Source organism: Electrona antarctica (genome assembly GCF_951216825.1).
Source record: "Electrona antarctica genome assembly, chromosome: 13".
NCBI classification, from domain to species: domain Eukaryota; kingdom Metazoa; phylum Chordata; class Actinopteri; order Myctophiformes; family Myctophidae; genus Electrona; species Electrona antarctica.
The window spans coordinates 8571160-8583659 of record NC_136794.1 but is presented as its reverse complement, the minus strand read 5'-3'; the positions used below and the strand labels follow the sequence as shown (position 1 = coordinate 8583659).

The 12500-nt window shown below is 45.4% G+C and overlaps 1 protein-coding gene across 1 annotated transcript in view; it reads left to right on the top strand.

Annotated features, from left to right (window-relative positions):
* The window catches only part of il1rapl1a (interleukin 1 receptor accessory protein-like 1a), a gene marked incomplete at its 3' end in the record, with an annotated part of 226254 nt that overhangs the window by 110218 nt on the left and 103536 nt on the right, over positions 1-12500 (top strand). The window contains exon 5 of the mRNA XM_079518730.1: positions 9986-10060. Within this exon, the coding sequence (XP_079374856.1) occupies positions 9986-10060 (75 nt within the window). The remainder of the gene's footprint in view (positions 1-9985; positions 10061-12500) is intronic.

The following is a 12500-nucleotide window of genomic DNA, read 5'->3' as shown; positions in this document are numbered from 1 at the left end:
GCTGATTATAGCTGCTCTTAATAGCAGCTCGTACTGCATGACACCAATCTCTGACTTCTCTCTGCCTCTCGGGGGAGAATACCTCGTCTCCAACTGAATGGGTCTACATTACTGTATGCTCTGAGGTGACTTTAACGGGAGCAACGAAAGGGATGATTATTGCGCCATCATTGCAGGTTGTAATGAAACCATCTCGGAGGTGACACCGGCACAGAAGTAAGGTCAGTTTTAACCCGTTCTGGGCGGGAGACCCTGTTGGTGTTTTTAAGCATTATGTTATGCTTTAGCTGTTGAAAAATAGCAGATCTACAAGCTCATAGCGCGGCACCGAGTGCCGCGCTACGAGCTCGTAGGTCTGCTATTTTTGAAAAATCGTGAAAATGCACAAATCTTTGAATATTCTTGCAGAGCATTTTTAACTCAAATCTTTGCTTCTGAGGGGTTCCTGGAATAACATATTTTCAGATGGGGGTCGGCGGCCAAATACATATAATTCTGGGGGTCCTTGACATGGAATATTGAGCACCACTGATACAGATACATAGGTTTTTCAGAAAACTGTCATGATTTAGAGAAGACATTTTTTTAATTTCGACGTCAGGTCTAAATGGGTTAATATACAGGGATCTCTCTGGCACTGCAATATATATAGCAGCCCATGCCTGCCTCAGCGTATAGCGGTGAGCACTGAGGCTTAGCGCTCCTGGGAGACCCCTGCAAGGACTTTGTATTGGCTGAAGTCTCCATCCCTCTTCATCCCTCTATATAGCCGCGACTCTTCAGAACTCCTATTCATCTGGACTCCCCCCAGCTGGTACCTCCTTTGTTGGTGAAAATGCTGAAAACCTTTGGGAGCCAATTACCTGAGACCAAAGGAATGGAACATTCCTGCGCTCACAGCTTCACATACAGTACCGTAGTGCCGTGTGTGTAGTGCGTGTGTGCGTGTAGTGCGTGTGTGTGTGTGTGTGTAGTGTGTGTGTGTGTGTAGTGCGTGTGTGCGTGCGTGTGAGTGGATAGAAGGGTGGTTGGATGCGGGTTTGTGTCAATGTATTTATTTAAGCTTGTTTACTCGACCTCACAAGCATGCGTTTGCGTCGTATATGTTTGTTTTTGTGTTAATTTTCCTGGGCACCTTCTCTTATCCTTGTCTTTGCGTCCATCTTTGCACTTCTCAAAGTCGAATTGTATAACTTTGTAAGTTGCAGTGTAATGTAATTGCATACGGTAGTGTATATACATTCTCTCCCTTTGATTTGTTCTTATTGTCACCATTGTCACCAATTTGCTGACGGCGCGTTACTCAACGGCACCCTCACCATACACACACATACACACAGTCGCGCACACGCACACACATGCACACACGCACACACACACACACACACACAGTGGCAGACTAACAGGAGAAGGCCACTGATCCGAGTATTCCAGTTCCATTGGTAATTCATTAATTTGCTGGTTCCCCACAGTCAGTCACCCGGAATAATCCATCTGGAAAGTCCAGTGAGCTTTTCCGCCACCAACCAAGCAGAAATGGGATTTTGGCTGACTGATCACAACGCTTATATATCCATGCATGGCGTCCTGCTCTGTGTGCGTTAATATACTGTACACACGCACGTATACTGTACTGTACGTGCACATTCACAAAGCTTAACTTAGACTCTCTTCTTCTTCTCTCACACTATCTCTCTCAATGGCACTTAGAACTACATTATACTCACGGTGAAGCAGTGTTTGGATTTTCATACTGTCCCTCTGACTGTGTCAGGCATGCGTCAGGCTTTGGAAGCCCTTCCCCACACGTGCACACACACGCACAGAAACACACACACATGCATGCGCGCACGCACAATATACTGTACATGGTCATGTGTGTAACTGTATGCACAAACTATAAGATACATGCACAGTCCAATTCCCAGTGTTTTTTTACTCTCAGAGTTAAATGAACACAAATATTTTGTTGTGCATGTGTGTGCACACACACACGCGCGCGTACATGCAGTAGGGCATTACGCAACTTATTAGTAAATCCACTAGTCGACCTTGTTGGTACTAGTTGACTAGTTGACCCGATTTTGTAGGCCTCAAGATCAGGTAGATTATATTTATAGTCACCAATGTACACAGTTTTTAAATGTTTTTTTACATAATAGGTAGTTTTTAAATGTACAAAGGTTTTTATTTTTTTACATAATAGGTAGTTAAACAACTAGTCGACTAGTCGACTAGTAAACTAGGCAACTAGTCAACTAGTAAAAATGACTAGAAGTGAATGCCCTAACATGCACACACACGCATACACACGTGTGACCATGACGCTTTCCGAATACACGCACAGGCAGGCGAACATGTGTCACCACCTGTCACCACATTGCAGTGCTATACGACATCCTATAATCACTTCATCATGTGGTTCAGGAGCTTGCAGAGATGTTTGAGTGATTGAGATCAGTTCAGACGTCACTCAGACGTCACTGTTGGGCTGGTGACTCATGGAACCTTTGAGCTCAAAGAGCAGCACTAGACTAGCCCGGGCCATGCCCAGCTCACACTATAGCTAGAGCCCCCCCGAGCACATCTTCGCACAGAAGATGGATTCTATGTCTTTCTGCTCACAGACTACACCGGCGTCTATATATACCACTGTGGGTCCACTGTACCACTGTACCACTGTACCACCAGTGGTACAGTGGGTCGGGACCATAGGTGATTTTTTGGCTCTCCCAGCAGGAGGGGGCAGTTTCTTTTTTTCTTTTTTACGGGTACACATCTGGGTACACATCTGTGAGAACTCAATGGCTAAGTTAAAGAATATAAACAACTACATTTTCTAGACACTACATGATTTATTTATTCATTTTGGAGCATATACTATAGCCAATCAGCATGTGAGTCATGTCAATGTCAATCATGTACGGGGCACCCCCCTAAAATCCCCACTGGTCGGGACCCATCTTTGGTAAATATCCCCTTTTTGTGTGTGTGTGTGTGTGTGTGTGTGTGTGTGTGTGTGTGTGTGTGTGTGTGTGTGTGTGTGTGTGTGTGTGTGTGTGTGTGTGTGTGTGTGTGTGTGTGTGTGTGTGTGTGTGTGTGTGTGTGTGCACGTACGTGCGTACCAGGGTATCTCATGATACCCCCTCAGCCACTTGCCGCGTGTACAGCTTGTTTACATTTACCTTTTGTTTTTTATTCCTGGCTGCGTTGGTAATGGGAGGCGGAGAGACAGCCCACTATTTCCTGGGTTAGGAATAGGATCCATAAAGGAATGGTAATTAAGATAATGAGATTTTCTGAGCGAAACGCAGCGTTTCAAAATGAGAGGGAAGTGTGTTTCTAGACTGGCTCACTCACACTTCAGCTTTCTAATATAATGCTTAACCCATTTTGGGCGGCAACCCCTTTTGGTGTTAGCATTATGTTATGCTTTAGCTATTGAAAAATAGCAGATCTACAAGCTCATAGCGCGCCACCGAGTGGCGCGCTACGAGCTTGTAGGTCTGCTATTTTTGAAAAATCGAAGAACGACTGACATAGAAACATAGCTTTTTCAGAAAACTGTCAGGATGTAGAAGACATTTTTAGAATCTGATCAAAATGGGTTAAGCCTGATGTATACTTATTTGGGCTCCCGTGTCGCGCCACAAATAGCCGATCTACAAGTTCACAAAGTGTTGCATCGTGCCGCATCGTGAGCTTGTAGATTGGCTATTTTTTGTGTGGTGAGCAAATAAATATGGATTAAGCATTATTCTTCCCCCATCCGTCCTGTCGAGGCAGACATTGAACCCAGATGCAGACGAAGACAAAGGAAACGTGGTATGCCAAACATACAGAGGATTTATTTACTCAAAACACTAGAGACAAATCTCTCAATGCCAAAAAAAAGGCAGAATTTAAACAAATTCAAAAAGGTTAACTTAAAGTCCAAACAATTTCACAAAAGCTGAAATAATACAAAACGTTCCTACTTAGGCAAAAGGTCCTCAAAGGTTGGAGCTGCGTTGTGTAGGCGGTCAGGCTGGCAGGCACTGAGGGAGGAGAGCAAGAATTATAGAAGCAGGCCAGATAAGAAAACAGGTTCTCAAGTTTTCATAGAGCTTAGTCCAAGTACGGAAGGCACAGATGTGTGCACCAGTGTTGTTTTCGTCGACTAAAACTAAGACGAAAAATGTTCGTCGACTACATTTTTCCACTGACGAAAACTAAATGGAAACTGAATGAAAACTAAGCTATGATGACTAAAACTAAGACTAAATATACTGACAATTTCGTCAACAAATAAAAACTAGACTAAAATGTTAGGAAGGGACTAGTGGACAAGAGATCCACTATAAGTCATTTTACACTTGGTTGCATGCTGAAAATAGCCGATCTACAAGCTCACAACGCGTCGCGCTGTGTACAATCTGCCATTACGACGTCAAAACACATTTTAGTCGACTAAATCAACTGTAGATTTAGTCGACTAAAATCTTATGACTGATTCGACTGAAACTAGACTAACACTAAGACATTCCAGGTGACTAAAATGTGACTAAAACTAAGTGAAAACTATTCAAGTAAGTAACTATGAGTAAAATTAAAATAGAAATTTGCTGCCAAAAACAACACTGGTGTACACTGGCTGGACGACGTGCTATTATGTGAGTGTATAGTCACAGCCAGGTATTTGTAGCCAGCCAGGTGATTTCCAGATGGGGACCAGCCAGGTAATTGCCAGGACACACCTCCCCGAATGTGGAATGCAGCTCGGCTCCAACCTAATAAACAAAGAAATAGAAGTGTCAGAACAGACAGGACGGTGAAGCCGCCATGACACCTCCTCTCGCTTCATCCGTTCTTTCTCTATGTTCGACCTACAGTACATTACCGGTAAAGTGAGCGTCTCTAAAGTGCTTATTGTCGTCTTCGCTCCTTCCCCTCCGCTACATCTCGTTTGTCGTGCAGGGCTTTGCCCGGCATGCAATTAGCTATAGGATCACACAGTGTGTACTTACAGTATAGCAGTTTAATCTATTTTCAGCATGCAACGCAAGTGTAAAATGACTCATACTGGATCTGGACGAAATTGTCAATATATTTAGTAAATGGTAAATGGTGCATTTATATAGCGCCTTTATCCAAGGCGCTTTACATAGATTGTGCATTACATTCACCCATTCACACACACATTCATACACCGATTGCGGCGGAAGCCATGCAAGGTACCAACCAGCACATCAGGAGCAATTTGGGGTTCAGTGTCTTGCCCAAGGACACTTCGACATGTAGACAGGAGGAGCCGGGATTCGAACCGCCGACCCATGGATCATTGGACGACCTGCTCTACCTCTTGAGCCACAGTCTTCATAGCTTAGTTTAGATTTAATTTCCATGTAGTTTTCGTCAGTGAAAAAGGGTAGTCGACGAACATTCTTTTGTCATAGTATTAGTCGATGAAATCAACACTGGTGAGTGAGACATTTTGAACGCTAATACCTCGGATTCTCTTTATAGACCAAAAACAAGCTTGGTTTGCGTCTGATTTATCTAAACGATAGTATTTCGCCTGCAAAAAGTATGTTTTGGGTGGATTAAATGACAATCGTGGGACATGTTACATAGCAGATGTTTACTTCCTTCCTGTTTCCGGCCAAAAGGGCTTTCAGGTTAAGAGCCCTGAGGGCGAGAGCCCTCCACCAGATGGCGCCGTGGTGCCAAATGAGTTAAAACACGCTACCGTTGAAACGCAAAGACTCGACACCTGAAACGTGTGACTATAGACTTGACCTCTGAACACAGTGAATTGTGGCGTGTCGACTTGCTGAGTCTTACTTGAAACTTGATGGTTAATACTTGAGAGGTTACAACTCTGCTTTTCAGATAGTTCCCAGTTGTTCCATGCATCTTTCAGGTAAAATGGAATAAAATCATTATAGACTTTGGTCACTTTATGAGATACTGAACGAGTAGCTCCCCCCGCACGCACGCGCGTACGCACACAGCGTGCGTGCTCGCGCGCACACACGCACAGAAAGAAAGAAAGTAAAGTACGAACCTTAACAACCAGAGCACCAAACAGCTTGTTAGGGAATGCTTATAATAAGAGAAAAGATGTAAGAGGCTAGTGAGGACACTCTAAGGAACCATCCTAATGAAGGCAACGGGCTAACGAACTAGCCTGAATGCGCTGTCGGCGCAACTCAACTCTGCAATTAGACATGCCTGGAAGGCCCGCGAGTCGTCTCTTTTTATGTAGACATGCCTGGAAGGCCAGCGAGTAGCCTCTTTTTATTTAGACATGCCTGGAAGGGCAGCGAGTAGCCTCTTTTTATTTAGACATGCCTGGAAGGGCAGCGAGTAGCCTCTTTTTATTTAGACATGCCTGGAAGGGCAGCGAGTAGCCTCTTTTTGTTTAGACATGCCTGGAAGGCCCGCGAGTAGCCTCTTTTTATTTCAAAGGTTTTCTTTAGTACAGTAGGAAGTGTGTGTGTGTGTGTGTGTGTGTGTGTGTGTGTGTGTGTGTGTGTGTGTGTGCACGCGCATGTGTAGCAGACAGACAGTTGTTTAGGTGCATGCATGAACACAGCAGGTGAATGCACTGCACTGATTTTCCCTACGGTGGTTTTAATTAGAAGAAATACTAGACATGTTCTGTATAAACAGGGATGTGTTTGTCAAAGCTGACTAAAATATACTATGTATGCAGCAATACACAGTCCATGCATACAAACCGTAATGTAATTTATATCTGAGGAGTATATAATGCTTGCTTCCTTTAAACTCAGGGCAGTTCTAATGCGATTAGTAGAACCATAGACTCTTTCCACCTCCACAGCACTCAATTTTAAATGGAAGGAAGATATTGAATGCTCTATACAAATACATTGATATATCAGATGGCTTGTTTTGCTTGCTAACACAGAGCCGTGTTTACAGTAATGGGTTGTGAGTGCTCTGCAGGGTCACGGGGATGGCAACGACAATGCAACAATAAGAAGGACGTTCCAGGGTTTGAATGCCTCCCTCAGAACACTCTGACCCAACGGAGGATTAACACAAAATAACAAATGGAACGATGTAGAAATGAGTCGGTTGCGTCAGACTCGACCTGCAGTGAGGACGTGTTTTTTTCTTCAGCCTCAAAGACAGAAAAATACAGCCTGAAATACAGCTTTTACTGATAATTCTGCAAAAACATAACTTGATGTTGTGCTTTATCAGCAGTAAATGTATTTGCAGTAATAACTCACTGCAGTGGTTGCTTAACCACCCTTTTTCATTATAGCACACCTAGGGGCCCTATTATGCATGTCTTAAGTACCAGATCTTATTACTTAACTTAAGACCTGGAGGCGTGATCAATGCCATTTGGCTATTCTGAGTGGCCAAACAGAATTGACCACGCCTCCAGGTCTTAAGTTAAGTCATAAGACCTGGTACTTAAGACACGCATAATAGGGCCCAGAATCTCTTCACTGAAATGCAATGTGCAATCATCACATCATCACAACATGGTGTGGCTCGTTGTCAAAGTCAATCATCACATCATCACAACATGGTGTGGCTCGTTGTCAAAGTCAAAGTCGTACGATTAGTCACACACGTTACCGCAGTGACATTTGTTCTCCGCATTTCACCCATCTCTTGGAGCGGTGAGCCGCAGCGTGCGCCGCGCTCGGGAATCATTAGTTGATTTGACCCCCCAATCCAACCCTTGATGCTGAGTGACAAGCAGAGAGGCATTGGGTCTCCATTGGGTCTCATTTTTACAGTCTTTGGTATGACCCGGGGAAAGAACCCCCGGCCTCCCAGTTTCAGGGCGGACACTCTAACCACAAGGCCACTGTTTGGTGTCTGGTTGTGAGCTTGTAGATCAGTTATTGTCGCCGAATGTCCGCCAATTGTTTGTTACCATGTCCCCTTATTATGCACAGACTAAGGACTAAGGACGTTTATGTGATTAGTATTAACTTTCTCCTGTTTTTCATTATGTTGTATGTAGAATACTTTGCTGAAGTCCATGTTTTGATCACCTTGGTAGATGCTGTGTGTTTGCCACATGCTTAGAGTATACATGCTCTCTCCACAAAATCCCAACACATTGAACATTATTTGCTTAAATTCTCATATAAGATCCATGGATCATATTCCGTCAAAGTGAAGCCTAAAACATTGTGTGAGACACATTACAAAATGTAAAGTGAATTAATTTGGACTAAAACATGAATGTCCTCTTCTCACCGCTCGCTGTGTATACTGATGCGACACTGTGGACTCTACCCCACTGACACTGAGTATGTTAGCTGATCTATACAAGGTTAGTAAGCAAGTAATGTAGAAACAGGAGGATTATGTCAGTGAAATATGATTCAAACGTACAATCTAAAAGTGAATTATGTACATTATATCGGCTGAAAGAGCATTTATGGGCCACTTGAAGCTGTGGAAAGACCTCTCATCTCATCTCATCTCTTAGAAAGTTTGTATACGCTTCATAATTGTTTTATACAGTAGCCTCAAGGGCTCTCTTCACCGTGATGATTATGGGTATTCTGGTGATGTTGAAGGTAATATTAGTCGGTACACACCTCGTCTACCAAGTCTAAATAAAACACACAACTCAGAGAGTGTACAAATGGAACCAAATGGACCCATCGGGTCCATCTGAGTTAAATTAAACTCCATACAGATCGAGGTCAAAATAAAAAAGAACGTTCCGGGTTGCAGCTTTAAAGGCAAGGACCTAAAAAACCTAAAATGCCCCCAGTAAGACTATCCAACGTTGAAGCTGTACATTGAACCTACTGGTGAAATGTGGAATTGCAGCACTTTCATGGAGGTGGACGGACGTTCATGACGTCACGTGCGTATAAGCCCGGACCTCAAATTTGAGGTCCGGGGCTATAGGCTAGGCTAAACTTCCGCTCGCTCGAGCCATTGAGTTATAATTGTACTTCCGGCAGTCTTCCGGGTGCTTCAAAACGCCACTGAGCAACTTCTAACGCTCCGGTTCGGTCTCTATCCTTTTATTACTCTATGTAATAAAAAAAAACGCAAATAAAAGGGCCTTCGTGGTTTCCTTTTTTTCTCCCTCTTTCCTGAGTGCAGATTTGTTTCACATGATCAAGACATTGCGTCCAACACACAACCACCATGTTACATGCATGACCCCCTTTCCCTGTTGCCCCCCCCCCCCCCTCCCCCCCCCCCCCTCGGTGGAGCGCATGCAGCCATCCTCGCTGAACATACAAATGCTTTTTAAAACTGCTGCGTGTTGCTGCGTTCCCCTGAGGGACGACTGCAACGGCAGTCTGACATCCACCGTATGGATGATTAGCATCATTAGAGCATCAGCTGCTCTCTCTCTCTCTCTCTCTCTCTCTCTAAGGGGCGCGCGCAAACACACACACACACACACACACACACACATGATAAGCTCTTCAAACACTCACGCAGATTAACTGGTAGCTTGTTCCTGGCAAACCAGTGATTAATTTATGATTAGAAGTAGGGCAGGCAAATGGGATCCAAGGTCTATAGACACTAGATTGCACTATATATACTGTAGAGAGAGAGAGAGAGACAGAGAGAGAGAGAGAGAGAGAGAGAGAGACAGAGATAGAGAGAGAGAGATGAGGAGAGAAGGTGGAAGAGTGAGGACAGAGAGGAAAGTGTGAATTGTCATTGAGAAGTGAGTGAAGGCAAGAAGCACTTCCTGTCTTTGCCATGTGTGACCACACACACACACACACACACACACACACACACACACACACACACGCACACACCCGTACACGCGCACGCACGCGCACACACAGAACACACTGGAACATCTAGAGTCAGATCGAGGACAAACAGCGAGAGAACAAATAAAAATTACCCCCATGGCTCAATCACAATGGCTGGCTATATCTCTCTCGTATGACAGCTTGGTTATATTGTTAGTCTGTCTTGTCACATCTGAAATTGTGTTTTCTCCTCCTCTTCCTTTCAGCGCCTTTGACCGACAAGCCGCCGAAGATCCTGTTTCCCTCCGAAAACAAGATTAGCAACATGGAGCTTCAGCTAGGTAAGGTGCATCATGGGGGATTTCCTCCAGCTGCGCTCGGCCCCGTGGATGTCATTTCCAAAATGACAGGGAATGGATGACTGTACAGATCCGTTCCAACACACCTCCGGGCGCCCCGTATAGACAGATTGATGATGGCACTTTTTCTTTTTTTTTCGGGGGAAATAAGAAAATCGCAATGTTGTTGTTTTTTTCCATGTATGCAAATGGTGGCGCTCTGATATCCCCAAGGCTGCTTCCTCAACAATGGAGAGTCCATATGGTGCCAGACTTATAGTTCCATACGCTGGCTTTCCACATGGAGAGCCATCCGTATGCAGTCGCCGCCGCTGTGTGTCTTCGTTGATGGAGGGGGAGGGTCACCATGGGCCTGGAGAGTGCGTGTGCCTGCGCGCCGTGAGTGTGTGTGTGTGTGTGTGCGTGCGTGTGCCGTGAGTGGCGTGTGCGTGCGGGTGTTTGTTTGTGTGCTCTGTGACAGCATATTGCTTGATTTCTGGGCACGTTCAGCTGTCCACATGGTGCTTTGCTGTTCTCTGAATGGCTAATGCATCTGTCAGGGTGAAAGCGATTGGACAAGACGGAGAGGTCTGGAAAATAGAGTGGGTTGGGTCAACTTGCGTGTTTGCGTGTCCGTGTGTGTGTGTGAACATAGTATGAAAGCAAGACAGAGTGTGTTATCTTGAGCGGTGGCCTTTTTGTCTTCATGCTGTGCTTTAGGGAGTTCATTTAAAATGCCTGTTTAAAATGGACAAGAGGGAAACATTGCAGTTTTTGATAAAAAATGACCTCACACCTCAGTGCACATATAGGGCCATCTACAGGGAAGAAGCAGGATGCACGACATTGCGCCTTCGAGCGAGCGAGCGTGCGTGCGTGCGCGTGCGTGCGTGTGGGGTGATTGTCTACAACATCAGCTGCACAAGGAAGAGACAGACAGACAGACAGACAGACAGACAGACAGACAGACAGACAGACAGACAGACAGACAGACAGACAGACAGACAGACAGACAGACAGACAGAGAGAGATCAGTCTAACAGGCTCCCATCAGAGTTATGTCTGTAAAGCCCAGAGACACAGAGGTAAATATTTTACAGGCGGGCTCCATTTTGTGCAGACGTTGTCTCTCCCGACAGACTACACACACACACACACACACACACACACACACGCGCACACACACACACACACACACACACACACACACACACACACACACACACACACTGTGGCTTCTCTTTTATTTAGCTATATTTATTTATTCTTCTCTTTCTTAATATTTGTTGAGTCATGCCCTGAGCAGCTTTATGGGCCAACGTGGCAGATTTACGGCATGCCAGGTCGTGTGTGTGTGTGTGTGTGTGTGGGGGGGGGGGCAGTCCCTTATGGCAAATATGAGAGAGAGAGAGAGAGAGAGAGAAGCCAGTCCCTTATGGCAAATATGAGAGAGAGAGAGAGAGAGAGAGAGAGAGAGAGAGAGAGAGAGAGAGAGAGAGAGAGAGAGAGAGAGAGAGAGAGAGAGAGAGAGAGAGAGAGAGAGAGAGAGGAGAGAGAGAGAGAGAGAGAGAGAGAGAGAGAGAGAGATAAGCCAGTCCCTTATGGCAAATATGAGAGAGAGAGAGAGAGAGAGAGAGGAGAGAGAGAGAGAGAGAGAGAGAGAGAAAGAGAAGCCAGTCCCTTATGGCAAATACGAGAGAGAGAGAGAGAGAGAGAGAGAGAGAGAGAGAGAGAGAGAGAAATGAACGAGGGGATAAAGCAGGGACAATAAAAGCGTAGCCATAAGCAGAGGGATAAATCTGCAACATTGCCAGGAAACACTGCCTCAGTTTATCTCCTAGTGCAACCCTCAGCTCCCAGCCAGCCAACACACACACACACACACACACACACACACACACACACACACACACACACACACACACACACACACACACACACACACACACGCACACACACACGCACACACACACACACACACACACACGCACACACACACACACACACACACACGCACACACACACACACACACACACACACACACACACACGCACACACACACACACACACACACACACACGCACACACACACACACACACACACACAAATGGATATCCATGCACAAAGCACACTGCACGTTACTTATAGCGGTAAACTCTCACGTGCATGGTGTACATATACAGTGCACACACACACACACAGAGCAGGGTAACAGAGGATGATGCAGGGCGAAAGGACACAATAGGATATTAAGCAAGACGCAAATGAAAGCTGGAGATTGAACGGACAGAAATAGAGAGAGCGGGGAAAATGTATAGAGAGGGAGAGAGAGAGAGGGACGGGGAGAGAGAGAGAGGGACGGGGAGAGAGAGAGGGACGGGGAGAGAGAGAGAGGGACGGGGAGAGAGAGAGGGACGGGGAGAGAGAGAGAGGGACGGGGA